General features: G+C 34.9%; 1 protein-coding gene across 1 annotated transcript; it reads right to left on the bottom strand.

The window, feature by feature from the left end:
* Positions 1-4,981: 4,981 nt before the first annotated feature.
* LOC140049979 (thyrotroph embryonic factor-like) lies at positions 4,982-14,742 on the bottom strand. Its single transcript, XM_072094955.1, has 3 exons — positions 14,520-14,742; positions 8,547-8,915; positions 4,982-7,844 (listed from the first exon to the last, which is right to left on the bottom strand). The coding sequence occupies exons 1-3, from the start codon at positions 14,611-14,613 to the stop codon at positions 7,402-7,404; spliced, it is 906 nt and encodes a 301-aa protein (XP_071951056.1). The 5' UTR covers positions 14,614-14,742; the 3' UTR covers positions 4,982-7,401.
* Between the last annotated feature and the right edge of the window lie 313 nt (positions 14,743-15,055).

The raw sequence follows: 15,055 nt of genomic DNA, 5'->3' as shown, positions 1-15,055 counted from the left end.
TGTAAAAGAAATCAAGACGAAAAAACATGAATTTCCCTTAATATGGTCAAATACAAAATTTTGCAAAATTCTTCCATAAAAACCAGGATTACTTTTTTTCAGTAGTTACGTAGTTAACCTAATGTCTGTTGACTCCCTAGAAAGTGAAAAAGATGGTGGATATACGGTGGATAATTTTTGCTATAGCATGAAAATAAAAATCTTAAGTTGAATAAAAATACCAGAAATGTAATATTCAAGTTATATTACATATATTTAGTCATCTGTTAACATTTTTTACCACACCATTTATTTTTCATAGCTTTTTAAAATGCCTCTCTATTTACAAAATTTGTGTACAAAAGAATAGAGATTTTACTGTGTAATTTGAACTATCCCCCCACTGATAAGAAAGTGCTTATTTTCAACAAGCTCGTGTAACACAAATAAAATCCCAAAAATTATGAAACATAGAGGAAACTATAGATCGATAATTATTGGAATGTATGATCAATAGAAATTTTTTGCCCGCACCTGGCACTGTTTAACACTGTTATTTCAAAGTTGGGAACGTCCATAATTATTACGGAATTTTGGCCCAATATTACGGACATGGGAAATGATGCATGATGCACAAGCAATCTAAACAGTCAGAAATTCATTCTGAGCATGTTCACAAACATAATTATCTACATATATATTTTTGCGCGGTATTGTTGACTGCTGGTTAATTGTACGCTGCGGTCTATCAATTTACATATAAAAAGTCTATGATTCTCTTATTTGTTTTCATAATGGCCGACCGAAACTGGCCGTGCATCCATAACATGAAAATATCAATCCTCGCACGATGCCTTGTGGGATTTACATCGGGCCGATTAAATTATTAGAATCAACATATTTTTCACATTTTGAACAGTTTAAAAACGATAAAAGTTATCAAAATAGGATCATATAGTATTTATTTTTACATAAAATGTAGTTTGTGACCTTAAATTTGGTCGAAAAAACATAGGTTGTAAGGCTTAACATATCGTTACAGTAATAAACTCACTTATTTTAAACTTGAAATAAGTTGTTAGCTATAATTATTATTTATAGACAAAATTTAAAATTTCTAGAAAATGGTGTGATAAATGTAAAAACTATATGTACAGCTGTTTAAAGTATAAAAAAAGCTTTCCGTCGATACCAAACACAATGGTATTCATAAGTGGTCGAAATTTGACCTTTGACCTCATTTTGATCACATGACATAATGTAATTGCGATTATCTTTGTTGCTATGCATTTTGGGGTATGGGTGTAATGGCAATAAATGATCAGTATTGTATTCCCTTTCCAATGATACCACACATGATCAGTTTTGTTAAAGTTAGTCCGCCATCTTGAAAATCAAAATGGCGGCCACTTGCCATGGTCGAAAAAAATGGCACCAAAGTTTTTCTTGTTCAGAGGAAAATTCTGAGTCAGAAAAAAGTTGGTGCCGACAATTAACATCAAAAGCCTACAAAATGACATAAGCCCCTGGACTAATATACCGGAGGGACACACAAGCATTGCTTTAGATGTCCAAGATCAAGGTAAATCAAGGTAAATCAATAAGAGGAGTCCGTCTGTGAGAGATGTAAGGAAAGGGTCCGGGAATTGGTTGAACCCTGCTGTGGACAATAATTGCTTTCGATCTTTCAGAAAAAAACACAAACACAAAAGCTATATTTTGTTGAAATAATTTAATATTGTACGCAGGCAAACAAAAACGTGTTATAAACTGCTTCTTAGTGGGCGGAAGGTGGTTGGATAAAAAATAACCGGTAAATATTTTCACTCCCGAGGACGATCAAAGCATATTGATGATCGAAACGGTTCTTTTCTGAACTAATAATATACGTGGTGTACCGCAAAGTTTATATCAACAATATTTTAGAGATTTTGATATTGACGGTAAGATCCAATGAGGAAATCAAGGAACATGTCTGCACCGGATTTTTTTAAACCGGACCAACCGTTTTATAAATAAAATTCATTTTTCTCAGAGTGAAACGAATTTAATCATATTCACAGGGTGTGTAGAAAGCGACGACCTCGAATTGGACGACCCCAACGACCCGGGCGACCTCGAATTGGACGACCTAGAATTGGACGACCCATAACACGAAACCGACGACCCCTATAATAGCCTAGCCTAGCCTAGGCCTAAGTATGGTATAACATCCCGAAGCCGAACATAACCAAAGATCTTTAAACCATACCTTATATAATACTCGCAAAGCAAGCAATTGATTGAAAAAATACAGAAATATCGCCATTTGATACTGAATGTATCAAATTCGACACGAACAAACGAACAGATATGGAACGCCAAGAGTGCATCATTAAAACTGCATTCGACTCGATTAGCACACGAAATATCATAAACATGGCAAACCAGGCCCCTTTTTCAGCGGCAGGTAAGGTTTGACCAGGTACTCCATGGTTTGACCATGGAGGTATAAAAATATTTTTATACCTCCATGGTTTGACCGTATACAATGCATGTGTGAAATGTAAAGCTTTCTTATGGCCCTCCCCCATGCAGGATTAGGCCAAGTTGAGCCGCCGACAAGTTGAGGCGCCGCCAGAAAAACGTTATTTTCTATGAAACGCCAAATGCTTACTTTCGCCGGTGCTCGTTTCTATTTAATAGAAGTTCTATTTATATTAATTATTAGATATAACGATGTATATTCCAAAGTTTATATATCACGGTTTTTAGTATATATTATTAAATATTATAATTAAAGAGAAATAATTATGAATATCTGACTTGTAGATTCCAAAATATAAGGCCTAAAACATGACCGAAAATGATCGTTTTTAGCCAAAAATGACGTAAACATGTTGCCCCCTCAGGCGGCAGTTGAAGTAAAATAATTGCATAAAATCACCGTTTTTTAGTAAAATATTTTGTGTATTAACATTGTAAAATTCAATAACATATGATATTAAAAGATAGTAAATAAAAAATAATAATTATTTAACCTCATTCGAAGAATATCAATACTCTAGTATTAGTCCTGAGAGACAACGTGATTTTACGTGGTAGGCATACACGCGAGAAAAATATTATGGAGTGCACTGCATTTTTACCTTGAAAGATTAAAAACAATTAAATTATTAAATATGACTACTTTCCTTTGCTGTTTCAAACCAACAAAATTGTAGTATGTAATTATTATTTATTTTCATGACACAATAAACTTAAAGACCATGAACTTATGTAGGGCCTACTAGGAGACCACTCTATCACTACGCGAAATGTCGTAAAAGACGCACTGGCCGTTTCATAGAAATTACCGGCGGCTCAACTTGTCGGCGGCCCAACCGGTCATATCCCCCCATGCACATGTTACTCTGCTTGGTAGGCCTATAGTGTTCGTTATAAGAAGACGAGGAGATGTAATTATACGTCCATGGTTTAACCATGTATTGTATAATATTTATTTCTTTTTAATTTATTTTTAAAATGTCGAATGCAGTTTTAATGATGCACTCTTGGCGTTCCATATCTTTTCGTTTGTTCGTGTCGACACAATCAGTATCAAATGGCGATATTTCTGTATTTTTTCAATCAATTGCTTGCTTGCGAGTATTATAAAATAAGGTATAGTTTAAAGATCTTTGGCTATGTTCGGCTTTGGGATGTTATACCACACTTAGGCCTAGGCTAGGCTAGGCTATAGGGGTCGTCGGTTTCGTGTTATGGGTCGTTCAATTCGAGGTCGTTCAATTCGAGGTCGCCCGGGTCGTTAGGGTCGTCCAATTCGAGGTCGTCGCTTTCTACACACCCCATATTCACATAATAACTTTACAAAAAATTCGATTCGGTCTATTAATTCTCGTCGAGTATCCTGAAATAGTCGTATTATGTATTTACTAAAAAATTACGAGCGAAGTTGCCCTAGATAAAAATACGTGCTTAAGCATGATGACTGTTTTATGTGCTTAAAACCTCAGTATCAACAATATTACTTCTAGGGGTATTTCAACGTAGGCCTACTAAAACTATTTTAGATAAACGACGAACTTATAGAATATTAAAGATACATCCTAACGTGCAATTGTAAAATGTGACGCCGTTTTACGGAATCTTACTGAATACAATTTTGCAGAGAGTTGGGTATTAAACAAAGGCCGCTTAAATGTTTGTTTCAAATGATAATGTCCATTTCAATGACCATTGTACGACATATAGGCGTAAGTTTCGAAAGAGGTCCTGGGATATAGATAGTTCAAAATATGTCAGTCCTCCTCCTCAACAGACCTTTAACTGTTCTCGATCCCCAAGGGAATCATGATGAAGTGATGCCGATTCAGACGCACTCTGCCGTCTTGTCAAAGAATGTCTGGTAACACCGGTGTAAAGCTCGTGTCGAAAGATTTAAGCTTACTATGTTCTATATTGAGAGTGAGCTTATTTTATGGACCTATGGTTTAATAGCCACTCATTATAACTAACATTACCATACGGTGTCATGATGTATAACCTATGAATTTATCGTTGATTGCCTGAAACGAACAAAGAAGACGATTGTGTTTCCATTACTAATTATCAGTCTTAAGATTAGCTGGTTAGTCTTTGGTTTCTGTCCTACGCCTGTTTAGTGGGCCTATCTAACGAAGCATTTTGAGCGTTGAGATTGTTCTTAACGAAAAAACATTGTTTAACGCTTTCTATTCGAATGATTTTCTGTTGAGCACAACCCGTTCACAATTTACCATTACCATAACAACGAATCTTTATGACTGTTGACTACGAAAGTTCCACAATCGAATAGGCCTACAACAATTGCATTTGGACGTTAATACACCTTTTTTTTAAATACACCATAATGACGGTGTATTCGGTCATTCATAATCATAATTGATTTTAACGATAAATTTACAATAAATAAGCATTTCAAAAATAATTTTAAAATATAACTTTTTAATTCTTTTCTTCAAAGGATTACAAATTTTAACTGTTGAAAATAATTTTGACAATCTTAATTTTTACACATCTTTCATTGATCAAATTGAATACAAATCTGATTTATAATAGTACAAAAATTTTATATTTTGCGACTACTATAGTTGTATTGAACATTATAATTTTATATTGTATCTCTTTCTACGTGTTCCGTTTGTGACATATTACACACAATTGTTCTGGTTTAGTCTTATTTTCTATTGCTTGTTCTCAAATTCTGCAGTAACTGACGTAAAGATCCAACCTATTAAATTTCACGGGCTTTCGGAACGCAATACATTTGTTTCGTACATGAGTTGAGGACTTATGAAACGTCACAAAATAAAACATGAATAATTCATTGGTGATATCCATAAAGTATCCGCTTCCGGAACAACACCTATAGCATACATGAAATACAGGAAATGCCGGTCACACCACAACCACCTGGAATGGTTATAACCATACTCATGGTAAGGTGAATCCCAATCCTTGTTATGAGAACAGAAAATATACCAGCCTATCCTGGTTGTAATTAGACGAGGACGGACGCAACGAGCAAGAATGTTTAGGCCTAACTTTTACCATCAATATTTGGGGGTTGAATATTTTATTCGACGTTGACTTCTTTTTTTGAATTCACCTATTATTATTTACCTTTTAAAACCAATATGAGGTGATTTGGGTGGGCGTGAGATGGGGTGGTGCAGTCACCTAAATTGAGTTGTGTGCGTATCCGATAGTATAGCAATAGATAGGCCTACGGTAATTATTATTTTCGACAAAATTGACATGTTGACGATTTATATAAATAGGATATCATGTCATTAAAATGTGGCTTCATTCTTGTCAAGAATAACGAGCGATCTTGGCCTAGTTTACATTAATTAAAAGAAGTCGAATTTCTAGAGACCTCGCTTACATAATGTTGCATACGTCATAATCCTACTGAAATGAATAATTATGGTGATACAAAACTTTTTTTGTCATATCAATATTTGTTTTAGTATCATAGGTTACATTAGTTACGAAGAGTTAAGCTCTGTCTTCACACTTTATGCGACAAAAAAAATATGACACTACCATATTTGGACATATCGCTACCATATTTGGGCACATCACACTTTTTTGTCAAACTAGTTTGATAGCGTAATGCATAATGCGGCTTAGTGCATAATTCAGAAGCGAAATTTGGCGCGAGTCGCTGAAGTTATCACAATATCGGGTTGTAAGCACAGCATGCGCGAACGGTATAGTATCAACTCCATTTCTACGACACGTCTTACAATATTATTGAAAAGCCCCATTTATAAAAAGAAGTAAAAGTATACCATTGAACATAAAGCAGCAATAAGCCTATACAATATACAGTAAAATGGCATAATTCGACAATAGAATTATAAAACAGGGGAACAATAAAAATTACAGACGTAACTTTTTTTAAAAATTGCAAAATTTCGAATTTTTCAATAAAATTTACCTAGACACATTGGCCATAGAAAACATCGCAATCAATCCCAAGAGTAATCGTCGACGAATATGGCTTTACATTCTACTCAACGTGTAAACTTTGAACCTAAAAAATATACATGAAAAGATTATAAGAAGATCACTTCATTACAAGAAGCGGATTTAGAGATGTCGGAATATGTAGGCGGAATACGTCATACCTAAAATGACTGTTGTGTTTTTACAAAACATAATCTTTCTCTCCTACGATTCTCGCTCTTTGTCTAGGAGCGTACCATAGGCTATTTCGAAGAGTGGAGACATGAGAGTAGGCATCAGCAATCGTGAAGGATATGAACAATGTCACATGAAAGGCTGTATTTAACATAATTACATGAAACAGAATCGGTTTCTCACAGAAAAATTGCGTATTTCTAGACCAACCATCGCGTATATAACAGTAGTGTACTGGCCTTTATTTTTCAAATTACAAATCTTAGCAAACTACTGGTGTCATAAGAATTATTTAAGTGAACACATATATTACGAAACGTAAAATAATGTGTTCATTTACGACACCGTGCCCAAAGCGAACAGAATACGGCCAGCGAACACAGTGAATACACGACGACATCCAATAAAGTTCGAACCGACCGACCGGCAAAACCCTCGGACCCAACACAGTACAACTACTGTCAGGACAACGGGACGAAACGACCCGATTATCTGTCCTGTATCTCCTCACATTAATTGTCTATCATAGGCAAATCCTGTGAAACATATGCATCACATGTGGCTTATGGCCTATGATACATGTGTTACATAATGTGACAGCGTATCACATGATTTGCCCATGGAGATACCTCCATGATTTGCCTATGATACTCTACACATTATTGAACCGTCCACGAAACGCCAACTTGTTGAATTTGTACAAACCATTTATCATAATAGATTATCTTTTATAATACAAATAAAATTCTATATCTACTGAGTATTAAACAATTTCATTTGTCGTTCATATTTTTCGACAAGTTTTTTCAAGTTCGCATTTTCTTTCTTTAACTTTTGAATTTCACTTTTGTACGCGTTACTTTCTTTTTGAAGATATCCTGCGCGAATGGCAATTTGGTTTTCTTTGATTCGCCGGGCATCACGTGACCGCTTAGCTGCCGTATTATTTTTTTTTCTTTTCTCCCAATATTTGTCATCTTTTTGCTCGTCTGGAACGATTATTTTTTTAGATTTCTTGATCATCGGTTGAGGCTTCAGTTCATCATCATTAAAATTTGCAGTCTTGGGGTCAAATGTCTGTTGACCCGGTACCGTTGCCAATGCTATTTCCGTTGCTACTGGTTCGAAGTTAACGTCGACGTTCAGTGGTGACTGTGAAGTGGAGGGTGAAGAAGAGCTACCATTGACGGCGGAGGCTAAGATAAAGAAAATTATTATTATTTTCTTGAAAATCACAATAGCTTAGATGCAGATAACCATTAGTAATACCTATAATTAATTAATTAATTAATTAATTAATTAATTAATTAATGTGTACAACAGATAGCTAGGCCTACTATAACGAGCGACAGGGGTTGAGATGGACCAGTACACGTACCAGTACACATACATGGAGTAATAAGCTAACTCTTTTCCATGACAGGAGCAACACCAATGCTTTCTGACGATACACTAGATGTTCGTTAATTGCGCATAAGCCAGTGTCTGTACACTGCACCTCCAGAAGACGTGTTATATATCTTTATATTTCAACGAGAGGCTTGGACCTGTGCCGACTGTAAGCTTGGTTCCCACTAGAACGTAACGCAAGGACGTAAACGCAACGCAAGCGTTTTAACCAATGACAAGCGAAGTTATAGACAGTTAGCAATCACAAGCGAATAAGCCATCGCTTGTGATTGGTCAATTCACTTGAGTTGTGTTACGTCCTTGTGTTGCGTCGCTAGTGGGAACCACGCTTAATGGCTACGGTTTTGCGGGACCACTGCCTTAACCGCTCGTTCACTCGACTCGACATAACATAATTGTTTTTAGGGAAAAGATGGAGCATTATATTTACACTCACAGTGTTATTATATTTAAATTGAAAAGCCTAATTGATAATCTCTGTAACTTACTATCTTCTACTGGTTGGAAAGAATTCGCGGTGGCATCATTTGAATCATTCAAATTCACTTGTGACGCATCTGTCAGTTGAAATGGTGAGATCTGATCACGCTGATTTAACTGTGGGCTCTCTTCCATTCGTGGTGGTGATGAGTTGATATTTTCCGTTAGTTCCGCATCGGAAAAATTCGGAATTCCGTTCTCAAGAAGAAATTTGTTCATGTCCATATATTCCAGTTTCAGATCGTTGTAGGGTAAAGTGCGATCCCAGAGAGTTGGGCCCAGGAATGCCGCAGCCATATCTGCAGACACGCCGTTTGGCCCAACCCAGACATCTTGGTTGAAGTCGTCACATTTCTCTGCTTTGTCTGGATTCGTTTCTGAAAGTTAAACAAACGCATATGAAATCTTTTGTTTTGTTACTACTAAAGTAGAAATAAGTTATTTTTTTATTATTATCAAAAACAACTATTGTTTATTACGGTACAACGTTCAATCAACCAATTAATTTAACTTCATTATAATTATAGATTATCGTATAAACGTTCAACTAACTCAATTCAAAATAACATTTATTTCTTTTTTTATTATTATAGCATAGTTATTCTGTGGGGTCTGTTATAATGTAACAATCCCAAAGTTAACACATAAAAGACACAGAAAACAGTTATGGCTAATCAAAATGGATGTGAACTTTTCTACTGTCTAGGACTGCAGCATCTGTCAATGATTTGAAGAGCTTCTCCATAGTTCCCTGTTATGCAGTTTGAATGAAATTGTTGTTGGTGAGCTGAGTGTTTCTTTGATTGTAGAGAGATATCCCAAACGTCGAAGACTACAACTTCTTGTTCCTTCTACTTTCCCCCATAATGGCAGCAGTTGTAATTAATTCTCCTTTTCCTAATTTTGTACCCAAGATATTTCATTTGTTATCTCTTTTATTTTAGCAGACTCTGTTGTTAATTTTATCTGTTGAAAATGTATCAACTTAATTCTAATACATCTTTGGTTGTTTCCCTCATCGAGCATTTTTCATTTCCTTGTAAGCTATTGACCAGTTCAAAGTTCTCAGATATCTTGATGTCATCTCTCTGTTCTTTTTTTCCTTCCTCGTCTTCTTCTCATTCTTGGTTGCCACTCTGTGACTCTTTTAGTAGATCTATATGTCCGTTTTCGTGCTATTGTTTCCTACTCATAGGCCTACATTAAAGCTGTGTCTACACTATCAAACTTTATGTGACAAAAAAAAACGTGATTTGCCCATATATGGACACTACCATATCTGGAAATACCACTACCATATTTGGGCACATCCAGCTTTTTTTGTCAAACTAGTTTGATAGTGTAGACGTAGACAGTAACTTTAATTGGATTTAAAACCACGGATACGTTTTCATGATTCTTATTTTTAGCATGGAAATATAGGTCCGGTTCCCTTGATCGTTATATTTTACCTGAATTTTAATTTTGTATTATCATACTGTAGGCCTAATTGGATCTTATTGTAATGTAAATAAAATTAAATAAATAAATAGCTAATTTTATTTTATTTAAAAAAATACTATTTGAAGGAATTGCTGACGCACTAATAGTGGCTTCTATTTTTCCTGATCTGTCTTTGTTGTTTTTTTTTTGTCAAAACAAATAAATGAAAACCTATAAGGAATAATTGACGATGATTATAGTTTGAAGAAAAAAAGTGTGATGTATCCAAATACGGTAGTGATATACCCAAATACGGCAGTCATATACCCAAATACGGTAGTAATATACCCAAATATGGTAGTGATATGACATCACCATGTCCATATATCACATTAAGTTTGATAGTGTAGGCAGAGCTATAGAAGAGCCAACGACTTATCCAAATAAATTATCCAGTATTTTTAGCACAGTGTAAATAAAAGTATTGCGAATTTGATTATTTTTTCTGTATTAACAATTGTCTTGTTGTTGTAACAACGTAGAATATATACAAAGATTAGCATTATTTGGTTTTCAAAATCCGATATCATAAATTATTCGGTTGAATTTATTGATATCGTAAATTGGGGAATTACAACTAAATACAATCCTCGGAGAGAGAGAGAGAGAGTGCGCGCAGAGGATTAACGTCATCATAACAATTTATGTAAATTTACGACTGCCGTCTGATTCCGGAAGTATACCGGCACATATAACAAACGTGTTGATAGATAATTTAAACAAGAAATATTTCTTACAAAAAACGCTGCTTGCTTATTGACGTAACAGTTTTAAAGATATTATTGCCCCTCTGAAAAATATTTTTTATTTCAAATTTGTTTTTGAATTTGTCATTTTATTGTCACATAATAGTTATTTTACCTGAAAAAATGTAATTAGAAGCAAAAAATACTTCAATTGTCTCTCAGACAATGGTGTTTGAGTTATAATTAAACGTTTCTTTTCTCTTTTTATAATGTGAATTTTGTTACAGAAGTGAATAACTTTGATATGAAACAGACTCAATTTAGTTTATTTTATTGCTAAGGTCAAGTTAGATACTTCAAGTGTGAAGTATCATATTACAAACAAAAACTTTCCTGGACTGTTTTGATTATTCAATGATTATCTGACAGCAAAATACAGTATTGTCATGGGACTCATAAATACCAGAAATACAGTTGGTACCTATAAATTATAGTCGAGTTTCCATTTAAACAAAAATGTCAAAGTGTAGTACTATAACTGCTGCTTGATTTCATCTAATAAATGAGTCATCTCGTGTGACGTAGCGGGCTAGAGCAGCAGCGTGAAAAAAAGTGGCAAGTGAATATGCAACCCGTTTTTTTTACATGTGTTATTATATTTTTATTTTGTACGTAAATTTGAAATTTAAACCCTTTACACATTAATTAAAATTAACAAAAATATTAATTTATACACCATTACCACGACACCACTTGGCGAGCGCTGTTGTACACGCTGTTGTTATCACAAACTCGACAGTGGGGAGAGGGCTTGTTTGAGATGTTTGGGATGTTGGGGGGGGGGGGCGGGGGTGATGAAGTCTAATGAACTTTCATGACATCCTTCTCTGTACTTTCTCATTATATGCGCATGCAAATGCTGTAGGCCTGCAGTAATTACATACAGTCACAAAAGCACATTCTGCCTTGGTTAGACATGGCCTATGACGGCTGTGAATGTGAAGGACAGGTTATTCGGCAATACAGAATTTGTCCTTACAAATTATAGATCGGTTGATAATTTGCTACTTTTCCAAAGCTTTGTTATTGTTCTATCCCTTCTGCTCCATCGAGTGCATGATAACGCAATGTGGGCGCGCGCGTACAAATGACATACCGTATAAATTGGTGACGTTTTATGGTTTCATTGTGCATACTTTTCACGTTATATAATTCATTTAGTTGTACGTTCAATTGTTGATTTATTATTACGTAAAAAAGTTGACATATTGGACTGATAAATACCATATAATATAAACATTTTTTTTTTCAAAGGACAAACTGCACAAGCAAACTTATGATGATCTCTATAACAACTGTTGGCCCTAACAGTTCAGTTGTTAAAATCTCAAATTTGTATATACGGTAAGTATACTGTATATATGCCATCTTGTTTTTAACGACAGTTATTCGGCCGAAAACAATATTTTAGCAGGGCCATACACTTTCTCTGTTGATTTTGTCGAGTAAATAGCTCGACACAAATCCAACCACTGTTTTGGTGACGAGAATACACTGGCCTGGCTACTGCTGGGCTTGGGCAAGAGTGACGCATACGGATACAGTGTTATTTAGGGACGATCATTAACCAGGGAGGTATACAAATATTTCTATACATAGTCATTTATTATTGGAAGCCATACGTCATAATGGATGGCCATCATAAATGAAACATTATATTGCCCCTAGTTCGGCACCGTCTCTCTGCTATGTTTTCAGTGGCACACGTTTTATGATGAAGTTAGTTCTCAATTACTGACGCCTAAAATCACTTCCAGAGCCTAAAACATAAGTGGCTGTCATCTTTAAATACAATTTGACCGCCAAAATATACAGTTTTATTAGCCAATGTTTTTTTTTTGCCAAATTAGCCATGATTCACGGACTTGTTTTCAATAAACAAGTTTCATGCAATCATCTTTTTTAGACGGCGGTTATACTGGATTTCGAGAACTTGATTTTTGTTAGATTGTTCTCTAAAATCAACCTTGTCCAATCTCTACTGACACAGATCGTAAACAAGTTAAACCTCATATAAGAAATGGATAGAGTAATTACATCGATATGTCCTTTAGCTAATTATTTCCCGAAGCTAACTAATATATATAACACTGCAGTAATTACTAAATACAATGCACGAATTAATAATTAATCCTTGATCCGCGATTGCGCCTTGACTTTCACAAAATACAGTTTTGATATGAAAAAGGTAGATAAAAAATAACCTTTAGGCCCTATACAAGTTGATAACACAAAGGTCAAAGTGTATATTCATAAAATTAGTTTAGAACCGTGATAATACAGTTATTATATTTATTTACAGATATTTATGAAATAGATATTTATGAAATAGATCTTCCTAAAACCTGTTGATCAAATGTAGCCTACATATAATAATTATTAATTTATGTCAATGTTTTCTTTTTCTAAAGTAAATTTACCACACCTCTACACATATGAACAGATCTGACAGTTTTCTTGGAATAACTTACTTACTTTCTCTGTATTTTACCAAGGTCATCGTATTCCCTCTAATTAGCACTTCCTATTCTCACCCTGTAAGTATCATTGTCGTTATCAGGCTGTATATTACCGTAATATCATCCCAAAAACATGGTTCCCCAATGCCCACACTTTCTCTCGCACCGTCGGGAAAGATTAGCCACCTTATAATAATAGATACACAGCGTAGGGACAACCACTATTTATTAAAGGGACATGGGGTTCGGGACCCAACCAAGTTTCCCCCGTGTCTTCTGAATAGCGGTTAGCTCGTTACAAATATTTCCCCTCCGGTCCGTTCGTATATTTTTATATCTGTATATTTGTTGTTCTAGTTTTCCTATCTTGCACAAGCAAGAGTCTCCTGAATTGGGACATCCCATATGAGTGGTTCTACTCTCAGACTGTAGGCCTAGCCATGCACTAAACTCATACTGACTGGCTTATCAAGCGCCGCAACCACCTACCAAGCAACATCAACCAACCTTGGTATCAACACATAATAACACTCATTTATGTAAATGTGGTCGGAAATAATATGATACAAATATACAATACTTTATCGATTACGGTACATATCGATAAATAAATTTCATTATGAAATTCCTGAATAATGAATTCCTGATGAATAAACATAATGCCTTTCAGTCTTGTTTTTTTTTTAATCTGTTTTGTCGTAAAAAATATATCGTTGCTCGTTGCTTTGTAATTAGCTACAAACAAGTACCATCTTAGAGAATTATCTTACGATGTACATTATATACAGTGAATTTCACGATAGATTTAGTTACCAAGGAAATAGGCTCGTCATCATTCAAATACGCGGGTATAACTTGCAGAGTACAATACATACTATATTATGTATCTATTTGTGTTTGAACTTAATAACAAATTATATGCAAAGTCATTTATCGAATAGTCATATTTTTCATGTGATTTGTTCAGGGAGTTGTATTTTACAACTCCGATTTGATATACCATGGCATAAATACCTTCACATGCAATACAATGAAAAATATACCTAATAATACTCCTCTGACAATATATTCGTATGTCAACAACCCCGCAATCATTATCTACAATTCTTACAAATAATATTCACTCATCATAACATATTATAGTAGCAAAACAACCCGACTACCAATTGACACTGTGACGTCACTAACTTCTACGGTCAACACACTTTTCAACCTTCAATAATACAGAGAGAGATTAGGCTATGCTAGCTTGTTTTTGCTGCAATTTTATACATGTACAGTGCACTCGACTTACCTTCACAGAGAGGAGGCTGGTTGTTTAGCAGGCTCTGGCTTTCAAGCAGATACTTTAGCGTCAAAGTGTCACTACTGTGAATGGATTCAGCCATCCTAAAAGGTACAGTATTACCAGGACGCAATTTGGTAATACACGTACGTCGTACCAACACTAATCTTCCGCGTTCACACTATGAATACTGTATTCGTTTCGTCGCGTGTGCTCATTGTCATGTGGTGATATTGTATTATATGGGCTATTCCATTTTAAATTGGGGGAAGATTTATTTCCAAAAAATCATATTGTGATAATCAAAATATAGGCCTACTGACTATTACTATTATATTATAATATCAGTATGAACCCATTTTGGACACAACACATGGAAGTCCTCTGAATTATTATTATACATTTCCTATTTGTTTTTCAATCCTGATAGCAGTGTGTCCCAAAGCAGGGATTTCATTAGAGGTCTAGTAATTTATCGTTCTTGAAAGGGTAGGACTATATTAATACAATAATTATTGGATGTAGGTAGACTGAACAGTTTTTAA

Source organism: Antedon mediterranea, chromosome 5 (genome assembly GCF_964355755.1).
Source record: "Antedon mediterranea chromosome 5, ecAntMedi1.1, whole genome shotgun sequence".
In the NCBI taxonomy this organism is placed as follows: Eukaryota; Metazoa; Echinodermata; class Crinoidea; order Comatulida; family Antedonidae; genus Antedon; species Antedon mediterranea.
This window is presented reverse-complemented; position numbering and strand designations above follow the sequence as displayed.

What these genes read in the sequence shown, in the direction of transcription:
- LOC140049979 (XM_072094955.1), bottom strand. Translation starts at nt 14,613, where the DNA reads ATGGCTGAATCCATTCACAGTAGTGACACTTTGACGCTAAAGTATCTG. An exon ending in CCAGCCTCCTCTCTGTGAAG is followed by an intron (nt 8,916 to 14,519) that starts GTAAGTCGAGTG and finishes TTTAACTTTCAG; the next exon opens with AAACGAATCCAGACAAAGCA. An exon ending in TTTCCAACCAGTAGAAGATA is followed by an intron (nt 7,845 to 8,546) that starts GTAAGTTACAGA and finishes TCTTTATCTTAG; the next exon opens with CCTCCGCCGTCAATGGTAGC.